General features: G+C 38.5%; 1 protein-coding gene across 1 annotated transcript in view; it reads left to right on the forward strand.

Moving 5' to 3' along the window:
- LOC139135518 (uncharacterized) overlaps positions 1–22479 on the forward strand; it is a 22608-nt gene extending 129 nt beyond the window's left edge. The window contains exons 2-4 of the mRNA XM_070702932.1: positions 14642–14906; positions 20939–21069; positions 22040–22479. Of these exons, the coding sequence (XP_070559033.1) occupies positions 14642–14906; positions 20939–21069; positions 22040–22243 (600 nt within the window). The 3' untranslated portion in view covers positions 22244–22479. The remainder of the gene's footprint in view (positions 1–14641; positions 14907–20938; positions 21070–22039) is intronic.
- Positions 22480–24569: the final 2090 nt, after the last annotated feature.

A 24569-nucleotide genomic window follows, 5' to 3' on the forward strand; every position in this document is an offset into this window, starting at 1 on the left:
CTAATTGTTTCTCCATCAAATATATATTTAACGCTGTTGAAATTATTATCATGTAATCATTTCTTGCGAAATTCATCTAAAGTTTGCCAATTGCTAAAAAACCGTGTTGTTTATTCATTCTTCTGTAAATCGACACGGACGGTTTGCCCCGCCGGTTTGGTTTCGACAGAACTGCAGAACGAAATTTCTTGACCGCGGAACAGTAGCTGAAACGCACGTGAGCGAGGTGAATTAGAGATCAAACGATGCAGAAGAGCGAATGATACAGAAATTGTGTGAAAAAGGCAGGGCTAAATGTTATGTCGTTTATGCCTGTTGAAACTTTGGTGGTTGAAAGTTGTTTCACTGCGCTGTGACGCCAAAATGACGTAAGAACCCGCAAGTACCCGTATCATGGCCCGCAGTCAAGAATACACTCAGTGTGACAATTTTCGGACCACCTCAGTTTTCGGACATTTAGTGACATGCTGTTAGTTACACTCACTTCGCTCCGTATCGATAGCGTTTTACAGGTCATGTGACCTTATATTAAGTCAGGTGACACTGTTGTCCCGTTTTCGATAGTTTTTCAGCTCCCATAGCCATATGTATATATGGCAATGGAAGCTATTCTTATAGGCTAGGGAAATGTCTGTATGTATGTCTGTATGTCTGTCCGTCAACATCAAAAACTCCAAAACCGCTGCACATTTCATCTTGATATTTGGTGTGTACATGGATGATGGGCTGTAGATGAGATTTTGTTCAAATGAAGTTGTCATTGCCAAAAATATGCAAATTAAGTGAAAAAATGTAAAAACAGTCAAAATTGAAAATCTCAATAACCACTGAGGAGATTACATGAAAAATTAGCATGTAAGTACTTTGGGCTGACCTGAAATAATTGTGCTTTTTTTGATTTTTTGATATTGTTGAAAATATACAAATTAGTGCCAAAAAAGGCGTTTTTGGTAAAAATCTTCTTCTTCATGAACCGCTGTCAGACAGCTTTGGTATTTGGTATACAGGTCCCTAGGGATAACCCAAATTGGATTTGTTCAAATTGTGATGAAATATGCAAATCTGTATTTTTAAGGAATTTTTTTGTCATTTTTGGTCAAAAATTTATTTCATCAAAACCGCTCGTCTGACAGTTTTGATATTTGGTATACAGGTTCCTACAGATAAACTAAATATGATATATAGAATATATGATGAAATCTGCAATTTTGTATTTTTGGTGCAATTTTTGACATTTTTGGTCAAAAAATGTGTTTCTCAAAAACTACTTGTCTGATGCCTTTGATATTTGGTATACAGGTTCCTTGGGGTTCTCCTAGTGTGATATAGTGAAATTTGATGAAATCTTCAATTTTTGTATTTTTGAGTCAATTTTTGCCATTTTTGGTTTATGTCAATAAATAAGTAACTACAAGTGCTATGTCCTTTGTATTTAGTAGGATGGGAGACCTTATGACAACACATGCTTTACCTCATTAATTTTGCACACATCTTATTCTGGGCAAGTGAATAGAGCTAGAGGTCTGATTTTTTGGCATATAGGGATTAATTAGCAATATAATTTTTTTTTCAAAATGTCATGTACCTCAATGACCTTTGACCTTGATTATACATATATATGCATATCTCAGTAACCACAAGTTCTATACCCGCCAATTTTGATAGGATAATTAGACCTTAAGATGTCACATCTTGTACCTCATTTATTACGCGCATATGTATTTCTTGGCTGGCCAATACTGCTAGAGGTCTGATCTTTTTTCCCGATTTAGAACCATAACTTAGACATGCCTCATGTGTTTTCAAATTGGGAACAACGACATAGACCTATTTGCCCATAGATCTCAACATATACACTCCAGTGATACTTCTTAATGACCACATTTCCCTGCCCCATCAAGACTAATACTCCTATTACAAGTGGGGACTGTCATTGTCAATGACTTGTTTAGTTAATGGTTGTATCACAGTATACGATATTTCTAATTCTGTATTTTTTCCATTTTATATTCTGAATAATACATTAAACATATTTCACTGTCTCCAGTACATTACATTTAAGTATTTTCACTTCATGCACTTTATCCCTTTCACACATGTTCAAATATCTGACCAGAGAACAAACACTAAATAGTCCAGGATGGGAGCTACAGTGTCATTGACGCTATTTTTTGGTAGAAGCTATTGAGTTCGCTACGAGCGGCGGTCACAAATTGTCGTCTGACACGGCGTCAGTGATACTGTCAACATACTGCCGTCAGGTCAAAGTAACTGAAATTTTGACAAAGTCCTGATTTAGCATTGAATTTTGAATGTGGGGGAGAATAATGATTTTGAAAATATTCTTTCCATTGTTCGCTACGATTGCATGTAGTTTTAACGAAAACTGCGCAGTTGTTCCGAGAAAAAAAAAGTACATTTAATGTACGTAAGAAGTACAAGTTTTCGGACAGACAATATTTAGCATGTGTAAACGTAGTAAGTGACTTACCGCGTAAAAAACTTGACAGGTAAATAATTCCATACGATGAAATATACCGTAAAAACCCGATCAATTCGACCACCCTATTAATTCGACCACCCTATTTTTTTCACAAAACATAATTTTATTGGGCCCTTTCAAATCGACCACCGACTAAAATTGGGACTTTCTCGATCTCTATTAATTCGACCGAATTACATACCCTTCAAAACCTTCCTTCAGTTGGTGAATGAACGATATTTCAAGACATCGAAAACCACCGTTACGAATACGATGAACCACGGGTCAGACAAAAAGGTAGAAATGAGAACAACAAAGGGCTTTGTAAACGGCTTTCAGATTGGTTTTCATTGGGTCACATGATTATTTTCGCTGAGTATGAAACCTCAGTGATTTATAGTGAGCTGGATCTCAGTCGCCCTCTTTCGAAATCTGCGTGAGTTTCAGCGTGTGTGAAGTACCAACCCTCTAGTCTCTGGTTTTGTCACTATTTTCTCACCTTAATATCGAAGAAACTAAGAATAAATTACCTACTTTCTCCTTTTCTTATTGTCTTTTCCGAATTCTTACCATCCCGTGTCGATTGAAATTTACAGACTCTTTCTGTGTGTGAATCAATATCCCTTCCTAATTGGACAGATATTATGTTTCTAAACCACATGTTGCTTGTTCCTAAAACACATAGACAGATGTGCCCCGTGCAATAAAAGGACGAGTTTGCGAAATCTTTTGCGAACGCTGAAAAAATTGCTGAGGAAAAATCGATGTTACATGTCAGTAAGTACGGCCGCCGCCGCCGCGCCGTGCGTTCTTACCGACTGGGAACAGAGTAATATTTTCAAACGCAAATGGGGACAGTGTCAAGGAAAGAGTAAGACGACGACTTATTTTTTCAAGCTGAAGAAAATGCTCTTTCTGGCTGTTTTAATGACTCAATCGAATATTTTTGTACCCAATTAATAAATCATAGACAATCTCAATTCTCGGTTTCTGGCAATTTTTGTCGACCGATAAGTCTTTTCATCTTCAATATTCCATTCTAATTTCACCTATATAATATCCTAACCTCCTGTGACTTTCCTTCTAAACGTTGATTTGCCTTGTGCACCAAAAGAGATGCTCTATTTTATGCCAAACGATGAAAAGATCCCTGAAGGCAGGCGAAACCCGGATGGCCATACCGATTGGGGACAGAGCAGAGTAGATCGAAACGCAAACGGGGTGTTATTATAGGAAAGGCGGTTACTTATTTTAAAGCTGAATAAAGTGCTGTCTCTGGTTGTGTAAGTCTGTCGATCGAAATATAATTATTTTGTTCCCAGTTGATTAATCATGGGGGATGGCAGTCTCGATCTCCCCTTTATGGTTCGATATTTACTGACTCGTTCCTTCTCATTTTTGTCAATCGATGAAAGCATTTTCGTCTTCCTTATTCAATCTTACTTTGACCGATGTGATATCCTGACCTACAGTGTCATTAGTTTTGACCAACGTACAAAGACGTTGCCCATTGCGCCCGGTTGACGAGGTATTTTGCAAAACGGTGAAGAAATATTATTATTTATTTATTAGCCGTGTTCACAATAATGACACTGGCTCAGAAGAAAGAGAAGGACAAGAAAATGTATAACACTGAAATATTTGGACACGTACGGCCGTACTGCATGGGGGCCCGGGAGACATCGATATCAGTCTTTCCGGACTGTTTACATGTAGCTTAGGGGATATCAAAGGAGATGAATCAGTTGGTTGAATAAAACAAAAGTTTTCAGACATATTTTATGTCAATGTTGTAAATGTTGGACTTTTGATTCGATTGAGAAACCAGAATCACCTTCGAGAGATGTCTGTATTAAACACGGACGCACAATTCGGAATAGTTTGTTGTGCTACTGCCGTCTCCAGTCGTGGTGTCTCTCTCATAAAATTTCGAAGCTATAGGCCTACACTTGTCGTTTGATTCACAGGTAGCAGTACACCGATGACCGGATATTAAAACAAGTCTAAGCAATTTTACGCCGTGAACGTCCTTGAACCTATGGACGTGACCATTGTTTTACTGCGCCCATTAGCGTGTAAACCCCTGCTCGTTCCCAGCAGAGTACTTTTTTAAAGTTCTGTACATCAGTGTACACTTTGTGTATAAGCCCTAAACCTAGTTTAATTCAATTATGGAAAGGTATTAGTAAAGAATAAAGGGTCGTTACAGTTGCTAAAATTGCGAGAAAAATGGCACGTTTTTCCAGTACTTTTACAGTTCTGTGCTTTCCATCCCTGTTACTCAAATGGAATAGTCCTATTCACAAGGGCTATTGTTTTAAATCACGTCCAGGATGTGCTGTTGATTTTCATTCTTTCGTGCAATTTCATTCGTTTGAAGCAATTATCCTTTCATTTGACTGCTCTGTGGGACTCTTCTGGATATGTGTTTTGGATAAAAAGAACTCTACAGTGAAAGACATAAACTTTGACGGTGATAGGTATACAATATCGGTTCGATGTGCGAAGATATACAGATTACAAGTTATTTTAGAATTCTCAAAACCAGTAAAAATATTTCTGCGCGCGCACTTATTGATCGTGTCTTTATGTGAACGTCCTTGAATCCGTGACCGCGACCATTGTTTTTGAAGTATTCGACGGTCGATGATCGGTAGATTAATGAAGACATATGTTACTGAACTATCGTGTGTTTGTTAGCATGGTTAGGTAATAGACGGTGTAGTCTGTAGAGGCGATACGGCGAAATTCCAAGGCCCAAGAGAGCATGTGACGTACATCGCATGCTTTCTTACAACGAACGAGCCGTCGGTTTCCATGTCCCTGTCCTGATTCGGAGAACAACTTTCAAGCTGCGAGTTGAGGTTCAGATGTCCGATTTTATCATATTCAAAGGCTTATTGATTCACAGCGAACGCCCGTCTTGTTTTTAGCACATGAGGGCAATTGAAAATTCAAAGCCAAATAGCCAGTGGGAAAAAATTCCACCGGACGACTCGCTCTCACCAGCGGTCGCAATGAAAAAAAAATCGAAGTCTCTGAAGTCGGTATCATTGCTCCGCCATGTTTACTGTTAGTAGTACCGCCAGTTTAAAGTCACAGATTTTTCTACACGGCAAAATTCATATAATTGCCATACCGCAAAGTTCCCTGTGCAATATGTCTTATGTCAATTTGGCAGCAAAAGCGTCACGGACATTCGATCGATGGTGATACACTTTCTCCAGGCCGTGACATGTCACCAGTTACGAACTTTACCGGTTTTCGATACGAAATATGCAATATATTATCAGCATTGTTCACGTTGTGTTTTGAGTCTGATATCGAATATAACAGGAAAAAACTAACGATTTGAGAGACGATAGAGACCATGCCCGATACGAAAATTGACATCAACTACTTGCATTGAGCAGTGACCTGAAACTTCAGACTTATATATAAATGTCGACAATATAAAATATCGAAATACCGGAGAGAGAGAGGGAGAGAGAGAGTTTACGCTGTCGCGATCTGATTATACTGTTTCGGATATGACTTCGGTATAGACGATACACAGACATCGAAAATGTACACCTACTTTCCAGAAATTCGACTAATCTTATAATAAGAGTAGAATAAATATAAAAGTGTTGGTTGAAGTAAATCTTCAGATGTTGGTTTTCCAAAGTTAGACAATACTTACAGAAATATGGTCATCATAGTCTTCTCTTAAAAACTATTATCTTCAACACCACGTTTCTTATGATCGGTGATGTCATTTTTTATTATTTTACAAACTTTCAATGCATCAAACGCCATTAGACTATCTCATCTGCCTGTCAGGGAGTTACTCTATATTTCCAAGGGCTGGCACACGATGTCAACTTACGCGTCGTCCGTCGAGCGGCCGGTGGCAGTGTCACAGATCGCTCCGTCTGTAATCGCGGCCACTTTGATTTTGATGTGACACCCAGGTGTGTTTGAGGTTTTTTGTTACCTAATTTGTCGACCTCAAAAAATTCCACAGTCCATGCTTTGAAGCAGTCTCAACATAGCAAACATGTCTCGCGTAAATTCATCCTCGTCGTTCCAATTAATTCGACCACTAAATTATTTCGGCAGTTTTAATTTCCTAATAAATCGACGATTTTGAAATCGTAATTATTTTTTCTGGTCGAATTGATCGGTTTTTACGGTACTCGCTATTTTTATTAAATAATGCCTGTGCGATTCTAATACAAACAAAATATGCAATGGAAACAATTATAAGTAATACTCACTGAACAAACTTAGCGAAGTTAGCCACACCGTACGATACAAGTGCCGAAAGCAACACACAGAGACAGCCAGTGTCCGATATCTAAGCGCTATACACGTCAAAATATAGTTGAGTCGTCCATGGATTAAACATAACTAATTATCATGAAATATTCTTATATACAGTTTTCTAAACACATCGAAATTAAAAATCGGTGGTTTGAAGTTTCAAATTATCAATACTTAGCTCCTAATCACATTCCAAACACGACGTCCGATTACTGGGATTGCAGTCCGATTATTACGCCTTCAACATGGGGTCAAAACTTTGGCAACTTTGACCCCGAAATACCACTCCCTTCGTGTCAACTGATTTTCAGGATAACCACAATAAAGTTTCGAAAGGTATGGTAATAAGATTTCATATTGCTGGTCATTTACGAAACGACTGTGGGTGAAATTCACTACCCTGTCCGAAAACTGTCACACTGAGTGTACTCAACTCATAGCAAGAGTGTGGTATGGTACATTCCAAAATCTGACAAAGTACAAAACTGAACATTTTCAAGAGGACAACAAAGCATTTAAGTAGTACAAAAAGAAGGCTACTGTAGGGTCAGCACAAATCAGTGTTCTTCAAGAATAGCGAGATCTAGGAAATTATACTTCATAACCCTTTTTATTTTTTGTTTATTTTTTTTTATACTTCCTCACCGGCATTCAAAGATTACAAGACTGAACATAGACACCCAAAAATAATAAAAATAATAAGGGCCTTCTAAGGGACCGTCTCAGATTGTCGCAGAAGTTCAAGAAACGAAATTTCTTCGTTTAGATCAAAACCCCCTCCCCCTCCCCCTAAACGAAACTTCAAAAGTGCGAAATGTTCATGTCTGCCTGAGAGTACAATGTTGCATTTTGCTATAGCTACTAAAGACGTATTCCCCTTGCCACATTACAATTAAAGTAATCGATCAGATTTGAGTACTAACAGGGCATTTTACCGCATAAAAGTTTCATTTTATTTTACTTTCCCTTTTTGCATCTCTTGTGCTGTTGTTTGTCTTTGTGAACACGCAATTTGTACTTGGTAGGGGCGGTAAATAAGCGAGAAACTTTGACAAGGGGGCCCAGGCATGTTCAATCATATTGAAACGACTATGACCAGGTGCATAGCAAGTGAGAATAAAGACATCTAGTGGTTAGAGCAGACGCTTATAAATAGCACATTTTTAAAAAAATGATACTTTTTGTCTTTGTATAATTTGATGAATGAAATGTTTAGGATACAATGTTCCTATCAGTATTGTTTGGGGCACAAACGAGATGGAAACAGTTACAAATTTGTTGGCACGAGTGTGCAGTTTTTTCTTTAATTTAAAATAAACACACGAAAACTTGTGATCACAATTTAAAAGTGCGAAAGTGAAGCTCACTAATTAAATGGAGTTCAACCCCCCCCCCGTAAACGAACGAATTTCGCTTTATTGAACTTATGCGATAATCTGAGACTATCCCTAAGGCCCTAATTGTGTAACACTGCAACAAGTGGAATATCTATTCCACTCTCCTGGGACAATAAAACCCGTTCAGTGATAAACTTTTAACATGAGAATACCGTAACAAATGAAACTCATCACCTATTCTTGATCGCGGACATCCGGGAACGTGCGGTTTTTCACGTCATTTTTGCGTCACACTGCCGTGAGAACAAAATATTGAAGTGTGGCTTTTTCAACCTTTACACAAGTATTCAAAGTTTCAACATTATGTCAATGATAAACACTAAGTTCTGTCCTTTGTCACATAATTTCTGCATTGTTCACTGTCCTGTATAGTCAAATCCCAATTCACCTCACTCGCGTGCGTGAGGTGAAAGTGACGTCACTCCGCGGTCAAGAATTTCATTGCTATCACATCTAAGACAAAGTCTTATCTTTCAAAGATAATTTTGGCTTACTTTTCCTTCCCAATTCAATACTTAAACTATGATCACTCAATCTTAATTTCAATAAAGCTCTGCGAAGAGTAAAATTTGACAATATCTTTTAGGTATTTTTCAAAATAAAAGCCAGTCTTGAAAGTTCTATATCTACGCAATTTGTTACCACCTCCATTTTTTTAGCTCATATTTGGTTTTATATATAAATACCAAAAAGAGCTTATATGATCATTTCCTGTCATTGTTTATCATGTATTTTTGATATATTCTCTCTCCAAGTATTCAAATACTCGTTTGATGTCTTTCTTTTTAATTAAATGTTTAACTGGGTAAATAATGTCAGTCTTAGGGACTTGAAAACACTCATTTGATTGTAACTTCCCAAATTACAAAGAATAAAATTTGCCCAAGGAGAATATATCTATGTTTTCTTGAAGAACCTGTTTCAGAATATCATCTCCTTGCAAACTATTTAGACTCACCTCACCACACAAATTTTATTTATTTTATAGTAAATGAAATGAAAAGTGATCCATGGGGGACTCAAACCTACACATCCCCCAAATACATTTTGGATGCTCTACCAACTGAGCTAATGGATTAGTCGGAATTACTGTGGTCAGTCCTGTCACTTAGATGGGGCTCTTCATTTCATGTTCATGTATACATGTAGTGAGTTTTGGCAAAACTCTTTACCTACATGTACATGTAATCTTTCTGCCTAAGGATCCTATGGATTCAACAGGGATTCGCACGGACGTCACCAACTTAGAAATTGATTTTTGGTAAATCTGTGTTGGCCGTTTTTTCTCAGAGTCTTCATTCAAATTATGTGGCAGGACAATTACAATTTCTTGAAAAGCACCTCAGTCTAACACCTTCAATAGTGCATAACAAAAAAGGGCATATAAAGGAAATGCCAGACATGGATTTGAAGGGTATTCATGCCGGAAAATGCCGAGAGAGTTTGACCGGTTAAGAAGGGCTTGACTACGCAGTTTCTGCGTAGTGAAGCTTCATTACGTATTCATGGTGACCCCTGGCCAGCTGTCAATAACTTTGGGGGCTTTTGTCTTTTGGCCTGCTTTGCATATGCGTCGTTGGACATGACCTGCCAATCACCCAGGTAGTCAATTAAACTATTAGTTGACTGTTTACCGACCCAATTAACACTATCCAGCAGTATCAGTCATATTTTAATCGCGTGGCCCGGGTGGGCACAACGTAGGAACGCGTGTATTTCTATGTGTACGTTTCACTTGTGGTGTTGTTTGTACCATGGAGGTAGGAATGTTTGTTACCATCGTGCGTTTGAAGTAAGCTTACTTGTTTCACCTACAGCATTACCTTCAAGGTGACAGGCTTACTATTAATGTTCAGTATCATTGCACCGAGTTCTGCCCACGGTGAAAACCACCTGTTTTGCCACGGTCCCTCTGTGGAGGGACCGTGGTTTTGCCTACTAATTACTGCCCGTCACTGCCCGTCCTGAATGTAGCCTATCTATAGCTACAGTAATCAGTCAATATATAATACCCCGCGCCTTATAATTTTTATATAAACCACAGTCTCTCTATCCACGAGGGACTGTGTATAAACTTATAAAATCATAGTCCGTGCCGTAAAATTGTTGACTTTCGATGCGATATAGAGGTTGATCGTTGAATCGCACCGGCGCATCCATATTTACTTGCCCCATAAGCTTACTACTCTGTAAAGAGTGGGTAGATGGAATTCCTGGGCCAAAAATGAACACCGGGGCGAAACTTGTTGTGAACCCATGTGAAAACATAAATCATTTTATCAGTTTTGATATATACTCCTAAATTGTAAGTTTGATCATGGAGGTACCTCCATGGTTTGATCAAAATCGAGACCACATTCAAGGGCTATGCAGACTGTCCATGTACGCACACACAGTGACAAGAAGGCGGCAAACACCTACTTACCAAGCACATCGAATCGGCGAAAAGACGTCCATGGCCAGAAGTCGGGATTTTTTCATTTTAGACATTTTTACATTTTAGTAGTGCATGTTTGACATGTTAGGTCGGAACTAACGTGACCCAAAAAGCCAATCGTGCAAACCTATCGTGTATCGTGCACGCCTAACGTGTACGGACCTAACGTGTCTAAAATGTCTAACGTGTATGTCATTTTAGGTTTTCATCATGAGTCAAAATCTATCATGCCAATCGTGCAACCTATCGTGTATGGTGCAAACCTAACGTGTACGGACCTAACGTGTCTAAAATGTCTAACGTGTATATCATGACTGTACCATTCAACTTATCTGGAGACCCTAAAATGACATACACGTTAGACATTTTAGACACGTTAGATACGTACTCGTTAGGTATATGTACGATACACGATAAGTTTGCACGATTGGCATGATAGACTTTGACTCGTGGACAACCTAAAATGACATACACGTTAGACATTTTAGACACGTTAGCTCCGTAAATCTTAGGTCGGCACGTTATACGATATGTCTCTAACTCTATCATGCAATCGTGCAAACCTATCGTGTATCGTGCAAACCTAACGTGTACGGACCTAACGTGTCTAAAATGTCTAACGTGCATGTCATTTTAGGTTTTCATCATGAGTCAAAATCTATCATGCCAATCGTGCAAACCTATCGTGTATGGTGCAAACCTAACGTGTACGGACCTAACGTGTCTAAAATGTCTAACGTGTATATCATGACTACCATTCAACTTATCTGGAGACCCTAAAATGACATACACACGTTAGACATTTTAGACACGTTAGATACGTACTCGTTAGGTATATGTACGATACACGATAAGTTTGCACGATTGGCATGATAGATTTTGACTCGTGGACAACCTAAAATGACATACACGTTAGACATTTTAGACACGTTAGCTCCGTAAATCTTAGGTCGGCACGTTATACGATATGTCTCAAGATTCACGTGATGGCCTACAAACAGGGTAAGGTCTAACTCTATCATGCCAATCGTGCAAACCTATCTTGTATCGTGCAGACCTAACGTGTACGGACCTAACGTGTCTAAAATGTCTAACGTGCATGTCATTTTAGGTTTTCATCATGAGTCAAAATCTATCATGCCAATCGTGCAAACCTATCGTGTATCGTGCAAACCTAACGTGTACGGACCTAACGTGTCTAAAATGTCTAACGTGCATGTCATTTTAGGTTTTCATCATGAGTCAAAATCTATCATGCCAATCGTGCAAACCTATCGTGTATGGTGCAAACCTAACGTGTACGGACCTAACGTGTCTAAAATGTCTAACGTGCATGTCATTTTAGGTTCTCAACATGAGTCAAAATCTATCATGCCAATCGTGCAAACCTATCGTGTATCGTGCAAACCTAACGTGTACGGACCTAACGTGTCTAAAATGTCTAACGTGCATGTCATTTTAGGTTCTCCACATGAGTCAAATCTATCATGCCAATCGTGCAAACCTATCGTGTATCGTGCAAACCTAACGTGTACGGACCTAACGTGTCTAAAATGTCTAACGTGTACGTCATTTTAGGTTCTCCACATGACTCCAATTTCTATCATGCCAATCATGCAAACCTATCGTGTATGGTGCAAACCCAACGTGTACGGACCTAACGTGTCTAAAATGTCTAACGTGTAGACTTTTACAGTGTTTAGTCATGCACGTTTGCCTTACACGTTTGGGTTCTATAATGTACAATGGCATACACTCCCCATAGCACGATAGCTTCAACAATGTGAAACGTGCATTTTTACCATCTACTGGCCATAGCTCCGAAAAGAAGCATAAAAAAGCTATAGGCTCATCGCCAAAACAAACGCGCCAAGCGCTAACAAAAACCCATACCAAGCGGCCCTTTTCAGGGCCACCAAACACTCCAAAAAGAGAACTACCCAAAAAAAAAACCAAACCATAAAATGACATGAACACACAAACACTTAAAAGAAATAACAAAAATCGTACACATAAAAATAACGTGACAGAAAAAATGGCCGTGGAAATAAATCAGCTATTTCCAAAGAAAAGCCGACAACAACATGAAATTCAACAACAACCTACCATCGCTCAAACTATGAAACTCCGAAAAATAGTACTAGGCAAAGGCCTTAAAATTAATTCGGACGCCAACAAAATCAAACAGAATAAAACCACCTCAGGATTTCAACAAATAAAGTCGTAAAATGTGACTACGCTACATCGTGAGACACAAACAATCGCAACAACACAAATTCAAAGAAAAGTCAATTGGGCTCTACAAACAACAAACACCAAAAACTTGAAAGCTATCTGAAGCTGCTAAACTCGCACTTCTAGAGATACCCTTTCAAACAAGGAAACAAAACATGTCGCGTGCTAAAAGGATCGCGATAAACCAGCTTGCAAACAATAGACAAGTTTCGGGAAAAAAAACCCTCGACAAGGGTCGGTTTTCGTCATTGTCAACACAAACGATTACGTACTCGAATGCGAAAGGCAATTACGCAACACTCAGTATTATACACAACAAGCCAGAACAAACAGTAAACAAAGTAAACGAACTATGAATCAAAATGTACGAGAACAAGCACATCAACCAGGATACTTGTGAGTATCTTGATCCAATAAACATAAAATCCGTACCCCCAGTGGTACTTATTGCCTTAAAATTCACAAACCTCCGCAAAAATCTAAAAGACACACCAGTCAAAACAAAATTTACCGAAGTAAAGAAACATAGAACAAACAAACCGAACCACCAAACGGACTCACAACGTGACCAAAATTAATATACTTGCCTCGCTAATCGAAAAGCAAGACCACTAAAATGCATTAAAATAATTTTCACAAACACAAACTAAGGAAAGAATCTACACCGCGACTGATGAGAAAAAACATAACCGGGTTTCGAAACGCAAGCGTCAAAGGGCGACTCTATCAACTTTTGTAACAACATAGGTCCGGCTGCGTCTCGCCATAAGCTTTCGCCACACAAACAAAACATTACCGTACACACTAATCCAAACTTCTCTACAAATATCCAAAGCGAAACAAACATTTTTATTAACACACACAATCGGATAAGAATGTAGGAACACATTTTAAACGAATCAAACACAAACTCGACACAAAAACATTTAGGATAGTTAGATGGGAGCCTCTTTCACATTTTTTACATCTCGCTATACTGTCTATGATTCTAAAAATAAAGTCATCTGCCACTTTTTCTGTATACGCGGTTTGGCAAACCCATCTCTTCAATCGAAAGTCGGCGATTTCATGGTTCTTTGGGTACGTCGAGCTTAAGGAATGTGGTTATATTCGCGATGTTTTATTCGAAATTATTTATTTCTTCTAGGGCAAATGCACGTAATTCATGCTGTTGGAAATACTGGCCGCTCATAACAAGACAATAAACTCAATATCTGTGCATCTTTACTTTTATTGTCAAAGTACCATCGACACCCAAAAAAAACCAAATGGTTCAGTCCACGCGTGGGTTCAGTCCAGGTATTTGCAACGCCAGTCACCTAGGCGACGGTAATCCGCACCACTTATCACCATCGGGAAGGTACTCCTCCCCTATACCACTGGCGATCCCACCCTCAAGGCACTGCGTCATTCGACCAAGCATTGTTATTGTAATTTCCTGCATAAAATTAACAGCGAGGTCAACCGGTCAAACTCTCTCGGCATTTTCTCTCATGATCAAGGCTTGTCAATGCACAAATTTGAGCCGGAAACCGTGCAGCGTGTTCGCTAAATTGAGGAAAAACCTTTTTTTGGAAGGTTCAACAAAACGCTTGTCACATGATTATTATGCAAATAATAACTATGTACTGTGCACGGTCAGATTTCCCAATATCGGGGCTTTCAGAGAATACACATATATACTTAAGTGAGGTTTGGAACTTCTATAACTGAGAAAAAAATAAAAATTTGAAAGTGTGTGTAAGGTATGTAGCTACCTTAATCTTACTGTTATTATCTTTGTAGAAAACCAGAATCAGCAGAGGAAGGCAGTGCTGCGCATTTGGTTGTGCAAATACTGCCAGGGACAGACAAGGTAATCCTACTGGAATCCACCATTTTAGGTTTCCTCTTAAGCCTCCCATGAAGGATATATGGTGCAGCAAGATATGCCGGAAAGATGGGCGAGACAGCTTTAAAGTGACAAAGTCAACAGTGATATGCCATAAGCATTTCAAAAAGGAAGATATAACAGTTTCTCTTGGAGCTAAAATTTGGAAATTGAAACCAGGTACGAGTTAAATAATTCCAGTCATTTATATTTTTTGAAAAATATTTGAATAGTGTTCAAAAGATATGTAAAAAATTGTATGTATGACAGTACTTAATCAAAAGATGATGGAAATCTTATTTGACAAGATTTCGTGTCATTTTTAGCTCCCATATAATATGCATATGTATATATGCAAATGGGAGGTATTCATATAAGGTGGCAAAATATCGTCTGTATGTATGTATGTATGTATGTATGTATGCAGTGTTGGAAACTGGCCAAAATATTTGCCAGACATCAGGACTGGTAACTTTCAAAACTTGCCTGTCCTGCCAGAAAGTTGCCTGTCCTGAATTTTTGACAAATCCATTCATTCAAAACACAAAACCATTATGAACTTCAAACTGTGAACAACTTTATTTTCAACATGAGTATTAACTGTGATCTTACAAACATACTGTTCTGAATTCCACTGTTTGAAATGAATTCTAATCCGGACTTGAATACAAAATTTCTGCAATAACAATGCTGATAACACTCTGATTAATTAATTAGTTAATTCAAACACACTTTGCCCATATCGCTCAAACAGTTAAAAGGTCTCACGATAGCGGTTTTAACAACGGGGAAACATTTTTTTTTAATTTGTCTCCATTTTATGCCACTTTATCGTATAAAACCAAGATGCAATCTGTCATCGAATTGGTACTACAATCAACCAAACTGAAAAGATTGCTGAGCAATACAGAAAACATCATCTGGCAAAGAAAATCAAAAACTGAGAGAGGTGCCATATAAGTAATCAAAGTTGGCGGCATGAATTAAATAAACCAATACTCTCCTCAGACCAAACCGATTTCAAAGGCCGTTTACAGCAAATATAGTTAACGAAACCATGAAACCTGGGAATGGCTAAACACAGAGAAACAAGATTTATTTCTCGAAGCAGCCCTTCACAACATGCTTTTCAAACACCGGAAAGCAGGCAAAAATATCGACCCGAAATCTATTACAAAGTCCACGAAAAATTGACACAAAACTAAAAGTTCGGATAATAGATTTAAATGCCTAAACAAACTAATCGTTGACAGATTAGGACAACATGTACTGTTAACATAACGAGCACTAGCAACGCTCAAAATATGCCCTAAAACAAAAATCCTTATAAGCGTCCAGAAACTCCGGTCGATGCTTGGTCATGTTAGATGTAATATGACACCACACACCGGATCGCTCACTATAGAGTCAGTCAATAGTGGCTAACTCTCTCAATAACGAATCTGGCTTCTCCTCCTGGAGGACGAAGATGACTTCATCACACAACCAAACGGATGGAACGAGAGAGCGACTGATGAAGGAACCCCATTTGTGGTTCCGAAACACCGTTAAGACGAATCACTCAATCAACAAACCGGTTTACCGGGGACCCAAATCACATGACTAGGGTCAAGGCACTATCGATTCACCGGTGTCTCGCCATGTATTCCACACAAAATAAATGCAATGATCCTTTTATTCACCATATCGTAATACTAAACAATTTTGGTAGAGCCGATGTGTGGAGTTGCCCTCATTTTCCTTTATATCCTTTATATCTTTCCTTTACATCTTTATATTTATAGCACTGGCTGATATCGCGCAAATCTCGCTTAGTGTGAGATTTACTAGTATGAGCGACTTCCTGTTTTCCCGTGTTTACATGTCTCGCTTGCACTGCATTCCGGCGTCACACAGTTGCACAGTTTCAGTAGCATATTAGCGCGTCGAAGTCCGACATATTGGTATACTACATTTCGTTTAAAACAACATCTGGAAGCAGCTGATCATGATCGATGAGATTACTGGGTATGCCGTATGGGCCACAGTTACGAGTGGAGTGATACGTACCGGCCGCCGCGTACTATGCATATAAGAAGGGGTACGCGGCGGCCGGTACGTATCACTCCACTCGTAACTGTGGTATGGGCTACTATCGAGAGCCCGACACACGGACGTGGAAGTACAATTTTCCTCCCGTCCGACTGAAAAGTTACCCGTCTCGGACGGGAGGACGGGCGTAGTTTCCAACGCTGATGTATGTATGTATGTCCGTCCACATCAAAAACTCCTAAACCGTAGCACCTACTGTCTTAGTATTTGGTGTACAGGTGCACCTAGGGGTGGAGATGTGAATTTGTTCAAATGAACATGTCAGTGCCAAAAATATGCAAATGAGGGGGGAAAAAGGAAAAATCCTGCAAATGGCTAAAACTCAGTAAGCAGTGGTCAGATTTGGTTGAAACTTGGTATGCAGATTTTTTTAGGTATTCTAAAGTATGTGTGCAAAAATTGGGATGAAATTTGCATGTTTGTATTTTTAGCGTATTTTTTCAGTTTTTAGTCAAAAAATCTTGTTCTCTGAAATCGCTCGTCTGATTGCTATGAAACTTCATATTCATGTTCCTCAGAATGACCTCAGTCATGCTTGTGCAAATTGTATTGATATTGTCATATTTGTAATTTTGGGGCAATTTTCCCAATTTTTGATAAAAAAAAATTTATCCAAAAACTACTCATTTGATAGCTTTGATATTTGGTATACAGGTATCTAAGATTAATCCCAATATAATGTATTGAAGGTATGTTGAAACTGGCAATTTTTTTTATTTTTGGGGCAATTTTTGCTTTTTTTGGTCAAAAAATTTTTCTCCTAAAACTTGTGATCTGGTAGCTTTGATATCTTGTGTACAGGTTCCTAGGGTTTATGTTAATGAGATATATTTAAAATTAGGATGAAATCTGCAATTTTGTATTTTGGGGGCAATTTTTCTCATTTTTGGTCAAAAAATTTGTTTCTCAAAATTTACCAGTCTGATTGCTTTGATATTTAGTAAACCGGTTGTTAGGGTTTTTGTTAATAAGATATATTGAAATTAAGTTGAAATCCGGAATTTTGAATTTTTGGGGCAACTTTGCGAAACTGTCAGTTTTACTGAGATATCTTTCATTTTGTATTTTTAAGATTTTTTTTGGTAATTTTATACCTACTGGAATTAAGAGTATATAATGTGGTGATTTAGTAAGCATTTGATATGGTTAACTTTATTTGGTGTTGAAATGCAGTAAAAAATCCTGGCAGATTTTGACACAATTCCAAACAAATGCCAATAAAAAATTCAGCCAGAGAAGGTTTGACAAAAAGAAAAGGTGGGAGAGTGGGGAAAAAAGAATGTACAATGGATCGGATAAAAAAGATAATGTACCTCATCGATCTTCCAGACACCATCCCTCATCATATGGTCCACCCCGATGTATTTTTGTGCGTAACTAACCATGCAGTGTATTTTAGTTTAAGATGTCAAGTAAGGTAAGGATTTGAAAGGAATAGTCAAGTTCACCACAGTTTAACTTTATTTCTTGTGTCATCATCCTTGTGTAATTGGTTAAGTTTGTAAGTTGTTCCAGATGTGGATGCACCAGCTGTTCTGGAAGAAAACAATGTTTACTTTTCCCTGTATAGGGTTTTCTGAGTAATAATTTTATGTTGAAATTCCTCCATGTATCTGGTGTATGGGCAAAGTGTAAACATTGGTTGCATGTTATGTATTTCAGTCCATGTCAAATATTGTAAATGAAAAATCAAGAACAGTTTACTGTGTGCTTGTAAAAGATAACATATTTGTCAATACATAAACTGCCTTGCAGATTGATTGTCTTAAAGATTATCACAGAAGTAGAAAAGGAAAAGAAACTAATCAAATTGCTGTAACATATTCACTCTCAGTGCCTGTATAGGCCTATACTTAACTATTTTATCATTACATTCAGCTGTTTGCTATATCTTTATCACTCTCCATGGGCCAAGGCACACTTGGGGTCAATGCCATCACTCTGTGCCAGTCTGTGTATGTCAGTCTGTCTGTATATGTATGTCCATGTTTCATACAATTGTTGACTTGTTTTGATAACTATATGGGAGCGAACAGTGATGTTGTCACTATTTTTTATCTATTTGGGCATTTTTCAAAGAAGGTTGTCAACTTGGAGAACACATATACACTATGTACATTTTAGTATATGCATGTACAACATAGCCATTTCTCTTACAAACTGTTAAATCAAGGTTACACCAGAGAAAGACTTGTCTCTACATTCAAACACGGTCCCTCCACAAAACGGTCGGGAAACGCAATGCATTTCTATTGTCCTGATGCGCATTGCGCTTCCGTTACACTGTTTATTCGCGTAAAGAGATTATCGCGACTTGGTCTAACATTAGCATAAACGATGACACCATTTTTACCTGACATGCAATGAACTAAAGGACAATGCGCATGCGTACATAGGCTGTGTTTCATATTTACACGTGCTGGTTGCGTTTGACTGGACTACACTTGCAGTCAACACCAATGTAATCATTACGACCATGTTTTCATTTCTCTTGATGACAAGACATCGATTTGCAACATTTTCATTAATTGATGGTCGTTCATGTTAGAAATATGAAACATATTATTTAGTTGAGTTAAAGCGCAGTGGTCGTCGCGCTGCGTGTGCGTGTTTTTTTGTTGATAAACATAAATGTTTGTAAACATAAGTCTTCTCAACTTCAATCGGAGTGAGATGGGAGCGGTCCCTCACTTTGTCAACGGCCTGCCTTCGTAAAACTCATCATCATGCAATAGTAAAATATTAAGATCGGAAAAGAACTTCAGTGGTGTATTTCTATCTATAAACTCATGTAAGGCTACGAACATTGAGAGACTACACTCGGCACATTATGTCGCTGAGTTTACTGCATGCAGTCACAGTGAACAAATGGGTTTGATCGCGCGCGGTCACGCTGGTTGTACACAGTGCTATGTACAGCACAGTAAAAATACATCACTAAAATGATCAACATTGTATATATATATATATGTAGACCAGCAACAAGCACAATGCCTAACACAAAAATTACACTCAAGACCATGATCGGCAAGCCAGAGCAGGACACGGGAGATGCTGTTGCTTCGATAAGGGAGAAGGTCACCGCGTTGACGTACACACACATATAACAGAATCCGGTCCCACAATGTACCGGCCCCGCGACGACTTGGCCCACGACCCACTGTTGATCACCATTTCTTACTTCTTCTAGTAGTACGTGACACGAAATAGTCAAATGACGGGACACAATAGACAAAACGAGCGGGTTTTCGTGGCATTTTGCAGGAAAATTGCACGGTTACACATAGGGACGTATTGAGAAATCCTGTGCACGGTCATGGCAGTGATCCAACGGCTAGCTAGTGTAGGCCTACTGGTGCTGCGCAAACTTCGTTGTTGTACCTTCTGATTGCCAGGTAGGTCTGAATCCTCTTTCAAATGAGATAATCCCCACATAACAAGAAGACCTATGAAAGGTCCTTCGCTTGACCTGATGCCTGTGCTCGGAATTCTCATTTGCACCCCCAACGAGGTAAACTTCGCAGTGGATTTGGATTCTTCACAGCCGAGTGTGGCGCGCCATATACCCGGTTCTCTTGACACCGACGTTCATGCAGACCACGGAACAGATGCTTCTTAATGCAGTGGGCATTGCTCTGCGAGCTGTAGATTTCTGTAGCTTGCGTTTTTGTAAATTGTACTCCTGTTGGGCCTCTTGAAATGAAAGTTCTCGTCCTTGCTAGCAATTTCGTAGACCATAGCCCGATCATTGATAGTCTGTTGGCATATACACGGGTACGGGTAAGTGTTTAGCTCCATGGCCAGAGTAAGCCCCATTCAACTGATTCAAGAAAATCATGATCAAATGTGATCTCAATCCAGCGTGTAATTACTGTTCAATATTCAGCAGATATTTAACTTAGATTAATTGACCTTTTATTGCGTGTTAGATTTGGTAAGTTCGTATGCTTGTGACAGATCAGCCACCATTTCAACAAGCGGCAATATTGCAAACATAATAATTAACACGTAACCTCATGCGGCATTCTCAGATATGTTTTCAACAAGGGGGGACCCCTTCAGGAGCATGCGCGGCGCGACAACCACTGCGATTTAATACATCAATCTTTAAATTTCCATAGGAGCTGTTCCTAAGCCTGTCCTATCAGGAGGTAAAAGTGTAGGCCCTGAAAAACCAAGAGAGAGAATTCAAACAGAAGCAATACCAAAGGCAGTCAGACGAGTAGCTTTTGATCATTCGACAGACAGAAAGGTAAGCATATAACATTACAACATTCATCAATAATGTATTCCATGATTCAAACATAGATCATCAAAAATGCTGATTTACACAGTAACAATCAAGTTGACTAAATTCAATTTTTTAAACTTTTTTTAGGTTATTTTTATGGAAACTATTTTTGGCTCATATTTGGTATGTCTACAAATACCAAAATGAGCTTATATGGTGAGTTGGTGGCGTCTGTATGTCTGCATGTATGTATGTATGTGCGAATGTATGTCCGTCACACGCAAAAGCTCCCAAACCGCCGCACCTACCATCTCAGTATTTGGTGTACAGGTAGACCCAGGGGTTGAGATGTGATGTTATTCAAATGAACATGTCAGTGTCAAAAATATGCAAATGAGGTAAGAAAAAGGGGAAATCCTGCGAATGTGCGGGAGTGGTGTCACTACCTAAAACAGCCCACACATCTGAGTTGGAGATTCTGTAATCTCTAACCTATTTGTATGCAGTGTACCTATTATGTGTAGGAGTGGTGGCAGTGACTGAAACAGGCTACTCCACTGACCTTGAGTCATTTCCTGTCATTGTTCATGAACTGATACATATTGGCAGACCTGCTGAAACCATGAAGGACTGTGTTGAAACATTCCTCTGCTAAGCCTGTTCCTAAAGTTGACCTCCAGTACCTAAAGTTTCAGACCTTATTTACTTTTGTCGTTCTTGTTTTTCTGGTTTAAATATTTCTTGATGGACCAATTCAAACCAAATATGAGCACACTGTCCTTGACGGTATTTTAATGATATACGAGGCATACAATGTATATGTGCTGTTTCTGTATTAAGCAAGCAGTTTGAAAGTTGCTCTGTGTCATATCCACAGATCACTGATTATCGTCCAAACACATGTGACAGTTGTGAATAATATCGAATGTATTAATTAATTTCTGTTATGCAACAATCTGACAAATTATCTCATTCTCTTCATATTTTTCAGATATCTGTCAGAGATGCTTCTGTACAGACTGACATTCATCATATTATACCACACCAAACACATATCGAAGACCATTCGTATTCTTTTATTAAGCCTTCTTACCTTGATACCGTTGATTTGTGTAAAGAGTATATTTTATTTTTAGAGAAAAAACTGTCAGAGAGCACCAAGGAGATTCAGATGTTGAAATGTAAACTTAAGTAACTTCAGATTGAATTAGATGAGTTTAAAAACAAAAAAATTTTTGTTGATAATTTGAAAGATGATGATTTTCCAACAGTGTATAGGAATTCCTATGGGTACTAAATGTGCACCCTTGCTTGCTTACTTATTTCTGTACTCATACGAGGCAGATTTATCCAAAACTTAATCAAACAGAAAAAGGTCTCTGTAGCTAGAACTTTCAACTTAACATTTAGATACATAGAAGATTTTATTTCAATGAATAACTCCAAATTCAGTGACTATCTCACTATATCTATCCTCCAGAATTGGAGATTAAAGAAACTACAGAAACAGCCTCTTCTGCTTCATAGCTGGATATTTTCCTTGAATTTGACTCTAATGGTCACCTTTCTACTTGGCTATATGACAAGAGAGATGATTTCAACTTTGGTATTATCGATTTCCCACACCTCATCAGTAATATTCCGCTCTCACCAGCTTATGGGGTATACATTTCCCAGCTTATTCGATATGCAAGAGCATGTAGTTCATATGGTGATTTTGTAGACGGACATAGCCATTTCTCTTACAAACTGTTAAATCAAGGTTACACCAGAGAAAGACTTGTCTCTACATTCAGACACTTTTTTGGCAGGTATCACAAGCTGGTAGATAAATACAGCATCTCTCTTCGACAAATGATCGCTGATGGCATCAGTGACATTGGACCTTAGTTGGTGACCACTACCTATCTGACTTACAGATTGATATAGTGCGGGTGCCACATGTAGGGCAGGATGTGCTTACTATTTTCGAATCACCTGACATCACTTCTTGGCCTTTTGGCCATAGGTCCATATATCTTTCTTTCATGAATTTGACTTTGTTGTGTGTACCGGTGCTTTACTGTCTGTTCTGTGCTGTTTTGTGTCTATGTTTATAACTAGTGTATTACGAATTTTGACCTAGTGTTATGGATTATGGATGGGTATGATTGCGGTTATTTTGCAACCCAATTCTATACTGGTTTTCCAAACTATGCAAGTTTTTATGCCTTTTTTCACTATCTTGAACCAAAAGCCACAAAATTGCAGTATTGGAAAGGTTCAGAGACAGACAAAAGCATCTATGCCCTATCAAGATCATTCCACGTCAAAACCTGGACCAAAACATGCTGTTTTATCGGTTAAATTTATAATATCCTCTAACTTCTAAGTTAGAGTGTAATATTAGAAGGGATGGTGGCAGCTGATACCTGACATACTGTTTTATTAGATAATATCAGATAAACTTCCAAGTTAAATTCTAATATTAGAAGGGTCGAGAAGTAATAATAACAGCAATGTCTGGATTTTGTCTCTAATTCTGATTTTAATGGTGGATAAATGTTCAGTGTTGCCACCAGGTCTGGAGTGTGAAGGGGAGCTCCTCCCCCTCCCATTTCCACATCATCAATATGTAAATTTATGTAAATAACCCAAATCATAGCAAAGTCAACGTTCTGTGCTTTCATCCCCGTTTACAACTGGTCAGATGCAGTGGAATAATCTAAGACACTTCACCCATGAGTTTGGTAGAGGAAGCTTCTCACGAAAACATCGAACTTCTACTTCCAGCCAATGACATTATATATAATACATCAGTGGAATATTGGCCACGCAACACTTATCTGAAGGTTTGACCAATACATCTAGCAAGTCTGGTAGGTTGCAGGGAATGTTGGAGGGATAGAAATTTGGCTTTCCTGATTCCAGTGAAACCAAACTGAGTAGCAGCATTGCTTGCCACAGTTGCCTTGATTCAGACTTATTCTACATCTTCCAGCTCAGATAGCATTACAGGTATACTGTCACCTGTTCTAATTTTGCCACAGTTACCATGGAAAGAGAAAATCTAACCAATCATAGATTTTAAGCGGGTGGCCGCATTTTAAAAACAGCGTCCTCACCATGGGCATTTTTAATACCAAGGAATGCCCCTTTGACCATATATGGGCAGATTTAGATTACAGGTGACTGTATACCTTTAATAGGGGGATGTTCATGCTATTGTACAGTCACTGTGGCTCAGTCTAGTATATTCCTGTTATTATTCCTGCCAGTCTTTGTGCCTTGATTGATTTTCACATCGCTAAGGTCATTGAACTCTGGATTCAAAGGTATTCCAAATCGAAACTCGTTTATGTTTATAGTAAGAAAAAATAATTTATTTTATGCATGCAAAATGAAAACAGACTGCATACTCAGTGGACATAGTGCCTCACCGAGGTATATAAAACTTTGTACATGGAGGTGCAGAGCACCGACGTAGCTATATATGGAGTTACCAAGTGCCTTGAGAAGTTGCTTAGTGCGTTTTTTAACCA

Source organism: Ptychodera flava, chromosome 6, assembly GCF_041260155.1.
Source record: "Ptychodera flava strain L36383 chromosome 6, AS_Pfla_20210202, whole genome shotgun sequence".
In the NCBI taxonomy this organism is placed as follows: Eukaryota; Metazoa; Hemichordata; class Enteropneusta; family Ptychoderidae; genus Ptychodera; species Ptychodera flava.